General features: G+C 37.1%; 1 protein-coding gene and 1 long non-coding RNA gene across 2 annotated transcripts; one reads left to right on the top strand and one right to left on the bottom strand.

Moving 5' to 3' along the window:
- Nucleotides 1-1,211: 1,211 nt before the first annotated feature.
- Nucleotides 1,212-3,354, top strand: LOC139140586 (uncharacterized). The gene is made up of 3 exons (XR_011554025.1): nt 1,212-1,318; nt 1,962-2,055; nt 3,205-3,354. It is a non-coding gene; the product is annotated as an uncharacterized lncRNA (long non-coding RNA).
- Nucleotides 3,355-3,620: 266 nt separating this feature from the next.
- On the bottom strand, nt 3,621-9,027 carry LOC139141260 (uncharacterized). Its single transcript, XM_070710885.1, has 5 exons — nt 8,976-9,027; nt 8,299-8,538; nt 6,788-7,577; nt 5,656-5,803; nt 3,621-4,875 (listed from the first exon to the last, which is right to left on the bottom strand). Exons 1-5 carry the CDS (start codon nt 9,025-9,027, stop codon nt 4,720-4,722), a joined length of 1,386 nt encoding a protein of 461 aa, XP_070566986.1. The 3' UTR covers nt 3,621-4,719.
- Nucleotides 9,028-12,501: the final 3,474 nt, after the last annotated feature.

The following is a 12,501-nucleotide window of genomic DNA, read 5'->3' as shown; positions in this document are numbered from 1 at the left end:
AAGGCTGCATTCACAAACACCTCTGGAGGGGGCCCTGATTATCGTTTAAAGTAGAAGTAATGTTGCGATTAAAAGCCGAAAGGCCACATCCCTTCCCGGTAAGGCTGCATTCACAAACATCTCTGGAAGGGGCTCCAAAAAAGTTCTAACTTTTTCAAATGCCCCCAAACAAACTCACAAAACGTACAAATCCCCCATTCTGACTTGCTATAATTTTGAAATCCCCCTCAAAGGGATTGGACAGAAATTACAGGTGGGTCGCAATTTTTTATGCAAGCAATATTAAGGGTCATGAAATTCACGCATGCCTATTGGTGAGGGTGACCAATTTTTTTGCAACTATTAGAAGGCAAACTGTAGTCGATATAATGATTCATCCAAAAATATATTATCGTTATACATGGTAGTCTATCCGGCAAAGTATTAACATTTTCCCCTAAAAAAGCTATATCTGTACATTTGTATATATTTGATAATTCATGTAAATGTACTTTGGTTAAAGTGGCAGGTAAAGAGTGCATGTGTGTACAAACATTTTGATATGTGAATTTCATCGATAATGTTGATTAACTAAAAAGCGGTAGTCTATGAGAAAACTATGTACAATATATTTCCAATATACAACTAGCAACATCTGTGCATTTATAGATGTTTGTTGATTTATATAAATGTACTGGATTAGAATAGGATGGTTAAAAGTGCATATGTGTTCAAGAAATTTGATTTCACCAAAACTGTTGATCCACTTTACATGGTAGTCCATGAGAAAACTATGAATATTTTTACGATACTAAACTAGCTAAATCTGTGCTTTTATAAGTGTTTGGCAATTGTAAATGCACTTGATTCAAATAGGGTGTTTGAAAGTGCAGATGCGGACAACAAATATGACATTGGAATTTCACCAAAAAGTATTATTTCACTTCTAATGGTAGTATATGGGTAAGCTATTGAATATTTTCCCGGACAAAACTTGCTACATCTGTAATATGTAAGTATTTAGATATAATTATATTTTCTTCGTTCGGCGAAGGAAAATACGAGTGACGTAATGACTCTGTCACCACACGTCGAAGACGAGCGGCGACACGGTCATTACGTCACGAGTATTTTTCGAGCCGAACAGAGAAAAATAATAGGGAATAATATATTTATCACATGCACAAGCCAATAATTCATTGTTTTTTAGTAACAGTGAGGAAAGTGGCGGACAAAATGAGACAGCGCCATCAACAGTGAATTCTGCGACAACCCAGAGATGCAAAGTAATATATGATACACACACATGCAGACTGAGCCAATTCAAATCAAATGTAAGGTTGGTAGTGTTATTTCAGCAACTGTTAGGTCATGGTTGATTCTAGAAATATCATCATTTCTTCCTCTTATTGTCTGTAAGCGCATTGATTTTGAAAGACATAAACGTTTGCTCAAACTTGTCTCAGAGAAATTTTGAACCACGTTCTTCCTTTTGGAATAAAAATAAAATTCGTGGGTCACCATGCGATGTTTTGTAAAAAACAGACACTTAAAATTTCGCCTGAATCAAATGCTCTTTTCCGTGAAATTTCTTTTTGCTGATGTTATTACTTATCTTGATCAATCGAATCAAAACAATATATTTCAAAAATGTTATAAAATGACTGTGTCACTTTAATATCATTTACATTTTCATGGGTCTACGTTTTCTGTGATATTTTGTATTTCCTGATGTTATTACTTATCTTGATCAATAGAATCAAAACAATATATTTCAAAAATGTTATAAAATGACTGGTCACTTTAATAACCATTTACATTTTCATGGTGCTACGTTTTCACAATAATGATATATTCTTCTCAATTTTGGTCATGTTCTGTTCACTTCTTGTACCTTGCACAATCTTTGAACATGAATTTTTGCAATATACTTCAGTCTCACGACAGAATTACTTCCAAACTGAATCGAGCCTTCATTCCAGATTGAAACAAGATCTGACTCGTGTCAAACTGAAAATGAACAAAACTCAACTTCTCATCAAGCAAAAGTGGAGACACTAACAACCAGAAGTAAAGGTATGGTTCAACCGTAACAATTTTAGTTCACATTTGGTATTGTCCACCAAAGAGATCTTATATGCATGTATGTTAGTATGTGCGAATGTTGTCTGTCCACATCTCAAACTTCAAAACTGCAGCACCTACCATTTTAGTATTTGGTGTACAGGTGCACCAAGGGAAAGAGATGTGAATGGTTCAAATGAACGTGTCAGTGTCAAAGGTATGCAAATGAGGTAAAAAAGGGAAAATCAAGCAACTTGCCAAAACTTTGTAACCACAAGCCAGATTTGGTTGAAACTTGGTATGCAGCTTATTTATGGCAACTTTAATTAGATTTGTTCAAATTGTGGTGAAATTTTGATAGTTGTATTTTTGGCGCAATGTTTCCGATTTTAATCAAAAAATCTTCTCTGAAAGTGCTTGTCCCATTGCCTTGAAACTTGGTATGCATGATTGTAGTGTTGGCCTCTGTTAGCTGTGTTCAAATTGTTGCAAAATTTTCATATTTTTATTTTGCAATTTGTTTCTTTGTGTATTTGTATATTTGCAAATTTTCCCATTTTTGGTCAAAAATCATTTTCTCTCCAAGTTCATGTTGGATTGCTTTGAAACTTACATTCTTAATAGGGTAGTCTTCTGTTGGATTTGTAGAAATTGTGATGAAATTTCCGTGTTTGTATTTTTTGCGCAATTTTTCGCATTTTGGGTCAAAAATTAATTTCCTCCGAATTAACAATTCTGATTGCTTTGAAACTTGGTACCAAGAAGCAACCTTAGTTGATTGTCTTAAAATCATCGCGAAATTTTCATATTTGTAATTTTGGGGCAAATCTTCTCATTTTCGGTCAAAAACTAATTTGCTCTGAAATCGCCCGTCGTATTGCTTTGAAACTAGGTATGCATGTTACCAGGGGTAAACGTAGATAGGTATATTCACTCTAGCCTGCCACATCGAACCAAATGTGAACCAAGTGTCATTGACGCTATTTTTAAGTGTTTGCCTTTCTTTAAAAACATTAACAGTTGTCCAATTCATTGAAAAAAATATCCACTTGTTTTGTTTTAGATTTAAATAGAGAGCATTATAAAATGAAGTATAACATAACAATTCACTTGTATTTTAGTAGTAATTTGAGCAGCCATCTCGTTCCCTCTCCTTTTCAGGTCTACAAGGTACATGTAGGCCACAGGCATCTGAACAATCCGTGCAGTGGCAAATTCACAACCTACCAGCACCTACACTCACACATTCATGTACGTGTAAATGTAGCAGCACCATGAAGTCAGAAGTAGATGCAGAAATGTTCAAGGTTGAACCAGGTTAGTGGTTTTCATTTTTTTTCCTTGACCGTTCTCTGGTAGGGCTTTGATGATTTTGATGCAGTGCTGTCTGTGATGTCAACAAAGTACATCATCATTGTTATTTCGTTAGTTTATAATAGTGACATGAGATCGAAATTACAAATTCTTTACAATAAAAAGTAACAAAATTGAATATGAGTAGGAAACCTCCCAGCCCAGTTGACTTATTTGTCACTTTGAAAACAAAAACAAAAGAGATCATCATATTTGAGCCCAAACTTGACAGTGAGATACATTGATAACCTTGTGAAATTAGTAGCCTTGGTTTATGCTTTGTTTAAAAATGTACGGTACTTGTCACAATCTTGCCCGATAGTTGATCTAGACGGAGTATCAACATATTGGTCCAAACAGGTTGATGCGTTGGATCAAGACTGCATATTTAAACTGGTCTTAGACCTTTATTGAATTACACACAAATTATCTAAATTGATGTAGTACCTACATTTAGGAAAAATGCCGGGAAAATCTTATAAATCAATTATTTGTAAAAACTCAACTTGAATGACTATCCTTGTAAATAAGCTACAGTCCTGGGTCCTGTGTGCTGCAAGTAGATGTTCACAGAACAACTGCTTTCTTTAATTCTAAGTCACAGATGTGGTCAGCGGCCACATAAAATTGCTCAAATTTGGTACAAAACCTGTGTATAACGGTTGTCATATCTGACTCTGAATGACCTCTGTCAAACATTTGCTGAATGAATTTACATCTGCATTAAATTCTTTCAAAACTTAAAAGCATGGATCATGTTTTTAAGAGATTTATGAGATTTAACTTTATCGTTGGCTGCTATCTGTACTAAGTTCACCACACTGCACACCACCTACACAGAAAGGACTGCCACACCCACCCTCAACACTATAGACAGGCCCCCTCGCCTCCTCATATCTGCTCATAGTGGTCACTTTTTCTTGGACCATAGCGTAACTGCTATACAGGTTTGACTGTACCTTTTCGAAGCAACTTCAATACGTTATGCAACAAGGTGTATGTCTGACATCAGCAGCTTAGGAAATGAATTATCAAATTTACCCCTACATTGGCTCTACCGATTATTTTTGAATGGAATCAGATCAAACTAAAACATTTGTGATTTCACTTTCTCAGAGGGACACGAGAATCTTTCCAGGTGATGATGTCTGCCAAATATGTGCTGTGCCGACCGAAAGCAGAGCGATATTGGCGAACTCGACGAGACCAGGATGAACGTAAATTGGCCATGAAGATCTTGGCTCCTGTAACACACAGGGGGATATTATATAAAGCTTGTGTTGTCGTTTTCAAATGACACAATAAAGTAGTTCACTATGAATATCAGAAATCATTACCTATACAAATTTCTTGCTCCACTAAAGAGAATATGTAGTTATCGTTGATCACTTCTCTTGCTTCATGGTATTTTTCCGACTTCAAGTCGTCCACATCAACAACATTTGGAACACAAGCAGTCCTCAGGAACTGTAACATTTTCTGTACACAAAATTTGAAATATTCTGATAAATTCACTCCTTGGTAATTATATGATGATAATGGCATCTTTTTCCAGTACAGCATTTCAACACAAGCTTATTTAGTCTTTACGTTAATTTTGACATTCCAGGGACGATTATCATTATACTGTGTGATACGCTGTGAAATTGCAGTAGCAACAGCTAACATAAATACTTGATGGCAAACCAGACAATTACCCAGGAAGTGTTGTATTGGTAATTACCAAGGCATCTGTATACAGCTCAAACTTGACATGTAATCTGGCTGCACCAGATTGATAGGTATAGCAATATTTGCATGCGGAATCACCAACCATCCCTGATATAACAAACTAGTCTGAGACTAGGAATGGTGCACTTCAAGGCATTCCACAATAATCCAATGACAACAAAATATCAGTTAGTAATAAAAGTGACGGCGGTGACAAGTACAATGTGTCATGTTGAAAACCCGTCTAATTTGCAACAACACCTGAAAAGATGAACTCCACAGTTCACTCTGAATTTTTTTATTTTGTTAAAAATAGCAGAAAAATGAAAATGAGAGCCGTTTACTCACCAAGTCTGTCACGAGTGAATGTAGTTGCGATATGCAGTAGTTAGCAATTTTACTCAGAATTTGACCTACTCCTACCAGTCGACCCCTATTATACTTACACTCTACTGCGTTCACAAAACTGCCCGACCTAAATAGATGCATTTGTGGTGTTGTTCACATTAAAGCTTAGTTTTATGTTATCAAGTAATTTAAGTAACTCACCCTTGCGAAGGGACGAAGTGCCACATAAATACACGAGAGATTATTTTCTTGTATAAAAACTTTAATGTCTTTCGCTGCCATGATTGCCGTTTTATTAATGGCGGCAACGACTTCAACCTTTTCACCGGAACAAATCGTTCGACCACAACTGTAAGTGAAAAACAAACATAGAAAAAGCATTAAAACTTTTCACATGAAATGTGTAATGGTGGCTCTCATCCAATGTCAACTCCCTCAATCAAATCACGTGAACAGTACTGAAAGTGGCCCCTCGTCAGCTTCAACGAGGACATTTTTTATATTTTAATGTATGGGAGATGCCTAATCGTTTGAAAATTGTTGTTTGTCAGCACGATCAACATGCTGGTTTCCAGTATATAATTGTGCTACACAGTGATAATGGTTGACGAATACTCTAAGAAAGTGCTGTTCAGATTGTTAGTTCTGATGAGAATATTTTGATACAATGGGTAACTTCACTCATCAATTTATTTGACAGATTCCATCATCAAAGTGTCGGTTTATTTTCTTGAGAAATTGCAATACTTCAAAATTGTCTATTTAAGCGAAAAGTCAGGCTGAGTTGCGCAGCCAAGGTAACCTTAATTTTAAAAGTAGCTTTCGATAAGTGAGAAAGCACTGATTTAATGTCCAATAGGAGCGAGGAATTAATACTGGTTGATATTTCAAGTCTGAGAAACAACACTGCTTTGAAGCCAGATATCATAGGAAGAGCACCTCTCTAAGCAAGTCACCTATTTAACTTTAAGGAGATATTTTCAAGTCTATCCTAGGGTATTGAGGACATGCACCAGAGTATCAAGAAAACTTTTTTAGTTCCTAAAAGTCGGCTAAAATTACTCATACGAAATGTTTTTCTTCCTTTCAAAACGGATAAGTTGATTGGCCCCGTGTAGCCGAATAGCGTCACTGCTATCGTCGTCCGCTTTCATTCGCTTATCAACATGTCACCCAAATCAGTTGCTTGCCTTACAACATGGAGTTGGTTTTGGTAGTTCTGTCATGTTTGAATATATATGAGCCAATAATAGGTCATGCCCGTTGGCCTATTTTCGATTCTACCCTGCACCACATCCCTGTACAAAGCAAACTTTATTTCAGTATCACTCACACTTCTCCTGTCATGTTCCTCCAAAGTGCAAAGTGCAAAGCCATGTAGTCATTTCCGTTGCACATGATCGATGCGATTGTTTTGCCCAGTCTCCTGATCGGTTCGGCATACAACAGGTGCCGGTCGATTGTGCCGTTAGAAAGCACTCTTTTAGGGGTCAGCAGAGATTTCCAGAAAGAGGGCTCATAGACCCCAAGGCACTTTACTGATGGAGATGTGCGATGGGAAGGAAGTACTTTGCCCTGACTGGCCACAAGGTCGACAAATGCTGGCAGTTTTATGTTGTAGATTTCTAGATATTTTTTAGCGCGGTCCAGATATAAATCCCAATCTACCGTAACAGCTGAGTCGACCAATAGGAGCTCTATGGTGTTATTGCATTCTCTATTAAATTCTGCAACGGTAGAGTATTCCACGATTTGACTCAATTTTGATAGGTCAAAGGTCTCATTGAATAGCCGTTTGAGTTTTGTTTTGTTGTGTCCTTGCGTCCAGTGCGTGTAGAAAAAAGATTCTACAATTGTACGTTTTTCTTGTACAGCGTAGGCCAGGCCCGCTCTAAAGGCTTCATAGTGTACATTGGGTCCGTTTATATCATAATGGACAGACACAAGGAAGCGACGCGACGAGACCTTCGTTAACTTACTGATCCTGAAGATGAGCCAGTATTCACAACACCTGTTGACGGTGATATTGTTGTAGTGAATGTTTCTGATTGTAAAGTAGTGTTCTGTGCCGTTTCCGAAAGTGATGAGATCCCCTTGCCGACTCTTACTGATGGCGAAACATTCTGTGGAAATGACAAGGTACACAAAAGACTTATGAAAACATTGCCTTTGTGATAAATACATAATAGAGCAATAAGACATTTATTGTCTCAGCGAAATATGGAAATTACAGAAAATAAGTTTAGTATTGTAAAACCACTGAACGCATATGAATCATACTTTGCACAGCCGTTTTAAGGCGTATTCAATATAGTAAGTATATATCTACATGAAGGTTAGGGTAACTGTCTTTCAGGCCAGTGAAACGGTTACTATGAGAAACATACGGAGGAGTATGAGGCAGAGGGCGAGGGGTGACCACTGACTTTAAAAAATCCACATGGAAGGAAAAAAATAGCACACAATAAAACTTGTTCGAAACAGCGAATTGAATATTGAATTGATTAAAAACTTTGAGAAAACAGCCAGTGGTTGGGCGTTATGGATGTAAAACATGATTTTGGAAATAAGACAAAGTACAGTTATTGCAGACTTTATGACTGCGGAATGTTGAAAGCGGATCATCGTTGTATTACCTGCATCGTCGTAAAGTACAAACCTCTGTGCGGTAACAGCTGGAAGTGCCGTTTGATTTTTGTGTAATGTTTCATGAAACAGCCCTTTGGGTCTAGTCTATTCAAAACGGACTGGGGTGTGAAACTACGCGTCCATCGTGCAATGATCCTTTCACGTTTACTAATTTATATCATAGTGGACAGACACAAGGAAGCGACGCGACGAGACCTTCTTTAAGGATCCTGAAGATGAGCCAGTATTTACGACAAATGTTGACGGTGATATTGTTGTAGCGACTGTTTCCGATGGTAAAGTAGAAGTTCTGTGCCGTTTCCGAAAGTGATGAGATATCCTTGCCGAATCTTACTGATGACGAAACATTCTTTGGAAATGACAAGGTACACAACAGACTTATGAAAACATTGCCTTTGTGATAAATACATAATAGAGCAATAAGACATTTATTGTCTCAGCGAAATATGGAAATTACATAAAATAAGTTTAGTATTGTAAAGCCACTGAACGCATATGAATCATACTTTGCACAGCCGTTTTAAGGCGTATTCAATATAGTATGTATGTATATAAACGTTAAAAGTGGGTTATAAAAACAGTCTTTAAGGCCAGCGAAACGGTTACTGTGAGAAAAATACGGAGGAGTATGAGGCAGCGGGCGGGGGGACCATTCACTTTAAAAAATCCTATGGAAGGAAATGATAGCACACAATAAAAAATGTTCGAAACAGCGAATTGAAAATCAAATTGATTAAAAACTTTGAGACAACAGCTAGTGGTTGGGTGTTAAGGATGTAAAATTATGATTTTAAAAACAAGTGACAGTGCAGAGTGATTGCAGACTCTGTGATTGCGGAATTAATGTTGAAAGCGGATCATCGTAGTATTACCTGCATCGTCGTAAAGTACAAACCTCTGTGCGGCAACAGCCGGAGGTGCCATTTGATTTTTATGTAACAGCCCTGGGAGTCTAGTCTGGTGTTAAACTATATACGCGTCCATTGTGCAACGATCCTTTCTCGTTTACCACTTTAATGGTAAAGCAAGTACCAAGAAATGATATCAAGTACAACATCATCATTATTGTCATCAAACACTGCTGCTCACAACTGAAACCGAAACTTAATGTATGATGTGTGTTGGTCGTGCATGCGGGTTTGCATTATTACATCATACCAGTATATTGATGACCCAAATACAGCGATCTGATTGATCGAGACGCTAAAAGAACCATGGTACATTGGCAATACACCACAGTTGGCATACGCGCGAGCTCTCAGCTTGAGCATAAATCCGTTTTTGATGTTCCACACCAGAATTTCAATATACTGTTATGATATAATAGTAATAAATCACACCCAGAGACGGTATACAACTCAATTTTGACCAGTTCACTTCATATATGCACTCGCTATCACTCCTGCATATATGTCGTCAACTTGTCAAAATGGAGTGGTATACCATCGCTGGGTATGCTTTATTGCTTAATGCCTTATAACACGACTCACACATTTTTACACACCAGTTCTATTTCACAGTGTCGCTCTCATCTGACATACTGCGGGTTTTACTACTGCGAGATGTGAACCTAATAGCAATGCAGTTATTTATGAGGCTTAAAGAAATCTTGTCGAGGCGTCAGATAAAAAGTAAAATGAGACTTCATTATTTCGTTTTCATAAATCACAGCAAGTTCTTCTTGTATTTGTGCAAATATATTCTGATATCAGAGATGCTTGCAGATTTACAATACTATTTTACGAAGTTATTTGTCTCAATTCACGGAAAAAATCAAGAAAATCTGAAAAAATCCTAGACGTAATTATGACTACATGTATGCGCAAAAGTGTCATTTGCCGTCCTGAGCGTCTTTGCGTCACCTATGCGACGTCTGGTTATCGCGTGACAAAAACGCCATACTGGCACTACGCCTACTGATGGAGCGTGCTAAACATCTAATAGCTTGTCGCGAGTACAGGGGAACAATGTCACTACCCTGGCTCGTCCAGTCAGGGAAGCTCGGTGAACTGCAAAACAAACATGGTGGCCGATAGCTCGTACAACATAACGGTTATCAAAACTTGATTTATTTAGGCCGAACAAAAAAAAATTGTGCTGTTCCGATAACGCGACCTACCCTATATTTTACCTGCCGACCCTCAACTTTTTAGAGTTACATAAACACGCAAGTAAAACAAAGAAAGAAAGAACCGTAAAATCACGCGTTCGTCACTTGGCATTTGATTTTTGCTGGAACGTGGATGTCTTTTATGTTCGTTTCCCTTTTTTATTATGATACATTTTTCTGGAAATGTTGTGACCAGTGTTGACCGCCCTGAACCCATAAAAATGCATATTTAAAAATAAAAATATATTGGAAAAAAAGATTTCTGCCGACCTACCTACCCTATTTTTAAAAAACAAATTATGGGAACAGCACAATTTTTTTTTCTTTTTAGCCTTACACATCTTACGCTGCATTCAAAAACACCTCTGTAGAGGGAGCGGGAGAATTGACAGGAGGATTTGAAAATATCAAGGGTATGTTGGCGCATTTGAAAAGATTTGTGGACCTAAAGGGGGGGGGACTCGAAACAAAGCTGTCTCTGATTGACATGAAATATGCGTTCGGTTGTCATTTTATTGCTACCTGTAACGTTTAGCCTACTTGGGTTGTTTTGTTTTGTGTATCCACTGCAGTTTCTTGTTCTGTTCTCTGAAGCGTCATGAAAAGTCCAGTCACTGTGCTTTTAACTTAAGCCTTAAGTGTACAGTCAGCATTATTGTTTAAAATTGAATTCAAGTCCTGACAAGAATTCAGTTGTCATCAGGAACAATGATTTCAGTCTACAGGATATTTGCCAAACTTAATATTTGTTATTCTAGTATGCAGTGGGGAGTAGAACAAGAAACTGCAGTTGAGACACGGCACAAAACATACATGATTGACCAAAAGCTAAAGCTAATGTCCCTTTTATACATTTGTGTTAATTATGTTCAGTGTTCATGAAAGGTGAGGTGGGTCATCCCGTTTCCAAACCTTTCTTATGTAATCATGGCAAAAGGGACAATTGTTGTAATGTTTACCTTCATTCATTGTTTAGCTTGTAATTGTATAATCAAGAAACTTGTTACAGTCTAAAAGTCAATATTTATGTATAAATGCCCAGACATAGTATCTTTTGTCGAGGAAAATATTTAATATATAGTTTACCCATAGACTACCATGACAAGTTAATTAACATTTTGGGTAAACTTCCATTATCATATATGTTGTCCATATCTTCACTTGCAAACATCCCATTCTGACCGAATAAATTTGTCCATCTGTTATAATGTAGACTAACCTCGTCGCCCCCACCCCCAAATAAAAATTGTTAAGTAACTCCAGACGACATTACTACCATCTGCCACCAATTTATGGCGTATGACGAAATGCTTTCCGAATTAATGCACAATTATATGTGATTAGCTACATATGTCTGCGTTGGTATTTATCCTCTTTGTGATATGTTTGTATAAAGCTGACGCGGATATATTCGGCAGACCAAATTAAATTAAGGGCACACCATTTGGTATCCGCGGTGGGGTTGAAAGATTTAAAAAAAGATTTCGAGAGGCTGCTTTCGAAAATAATCAAGCAGAGGATGCCTCCCAAAATGATTGCCAGTAAATATAGTAAAAATAATGCACGGACAGTTACTAAATCTTTATTTTTCATTTTGGGTGCCGCTTTCAGGTGCCCCATTGTCATACGTAACATCTTTCATTTTCGGAGCATATTCTTTGATAATGACATTTTCATAGAAGCTATATTCGTGGCATTATATTTTATTAATCCCTGATTTGATTAATATTTTAACGCACACTCTTGCTGTTGGTTTACATGTGCCCAGTGTTTCAATTTGAAACATTACGTTGGTAGCTTCTACTACAGTTTATCATCCTTGCACCTGAAAAATGTCTTGAATACTTAATTTAGCTTGTCCACATCGCCTGCACCGGATATCGTGTGTATATTGTTGTTCTTTGAAATGACGTGCCAGTCTTATCATAACTTGTCAAATCTTGAATGAGTTCAAGAACTTCCCTTTTCCAGTGTCCAACAACCTTTAAGCACTGCAATGGAATTAGGACAGGATTTGACAATTGTGCAAGAATTTGCCGTGAAATAGACCTACTCAAATGTCTTAATATGCTTACTTTATGAATTATTTTTTCTTTCAGAGCATGGTAAAGGATACATCCGTTAATGTCCAAATAGACACTACATTCAAAAATGAATTAGTTATGCCTGAATTGAATCAATATCACGTATACACTTTTGAAACATTAGAAATCCCCACCACTTCTGTAGTATATGCAAATGCAGAAGCTTTGTATTATTTGTATTATTTGCATTTCGTTGCATCATTT

The sequence above is a fragment of the Ptychodera flava genome, chromosome 9, assembly GCF_041260155.1.
Source record: "Ptychodera flava strain L36383 chromosome 9, AS_Pfla_20210202, whole genome shotgun sequence".
Taxonomy (NCBI): Eukaryota; Metazoa; Hemichordata; class Enteropneusta; family Ptychoderidae; genus Ptychodera; species Ptychodera flava.
The sequence above is the reverse complement of the archived record's forward strand: the minus strand, read 5'-3'. Positions and strand labels throughout refer to the sequence as shown.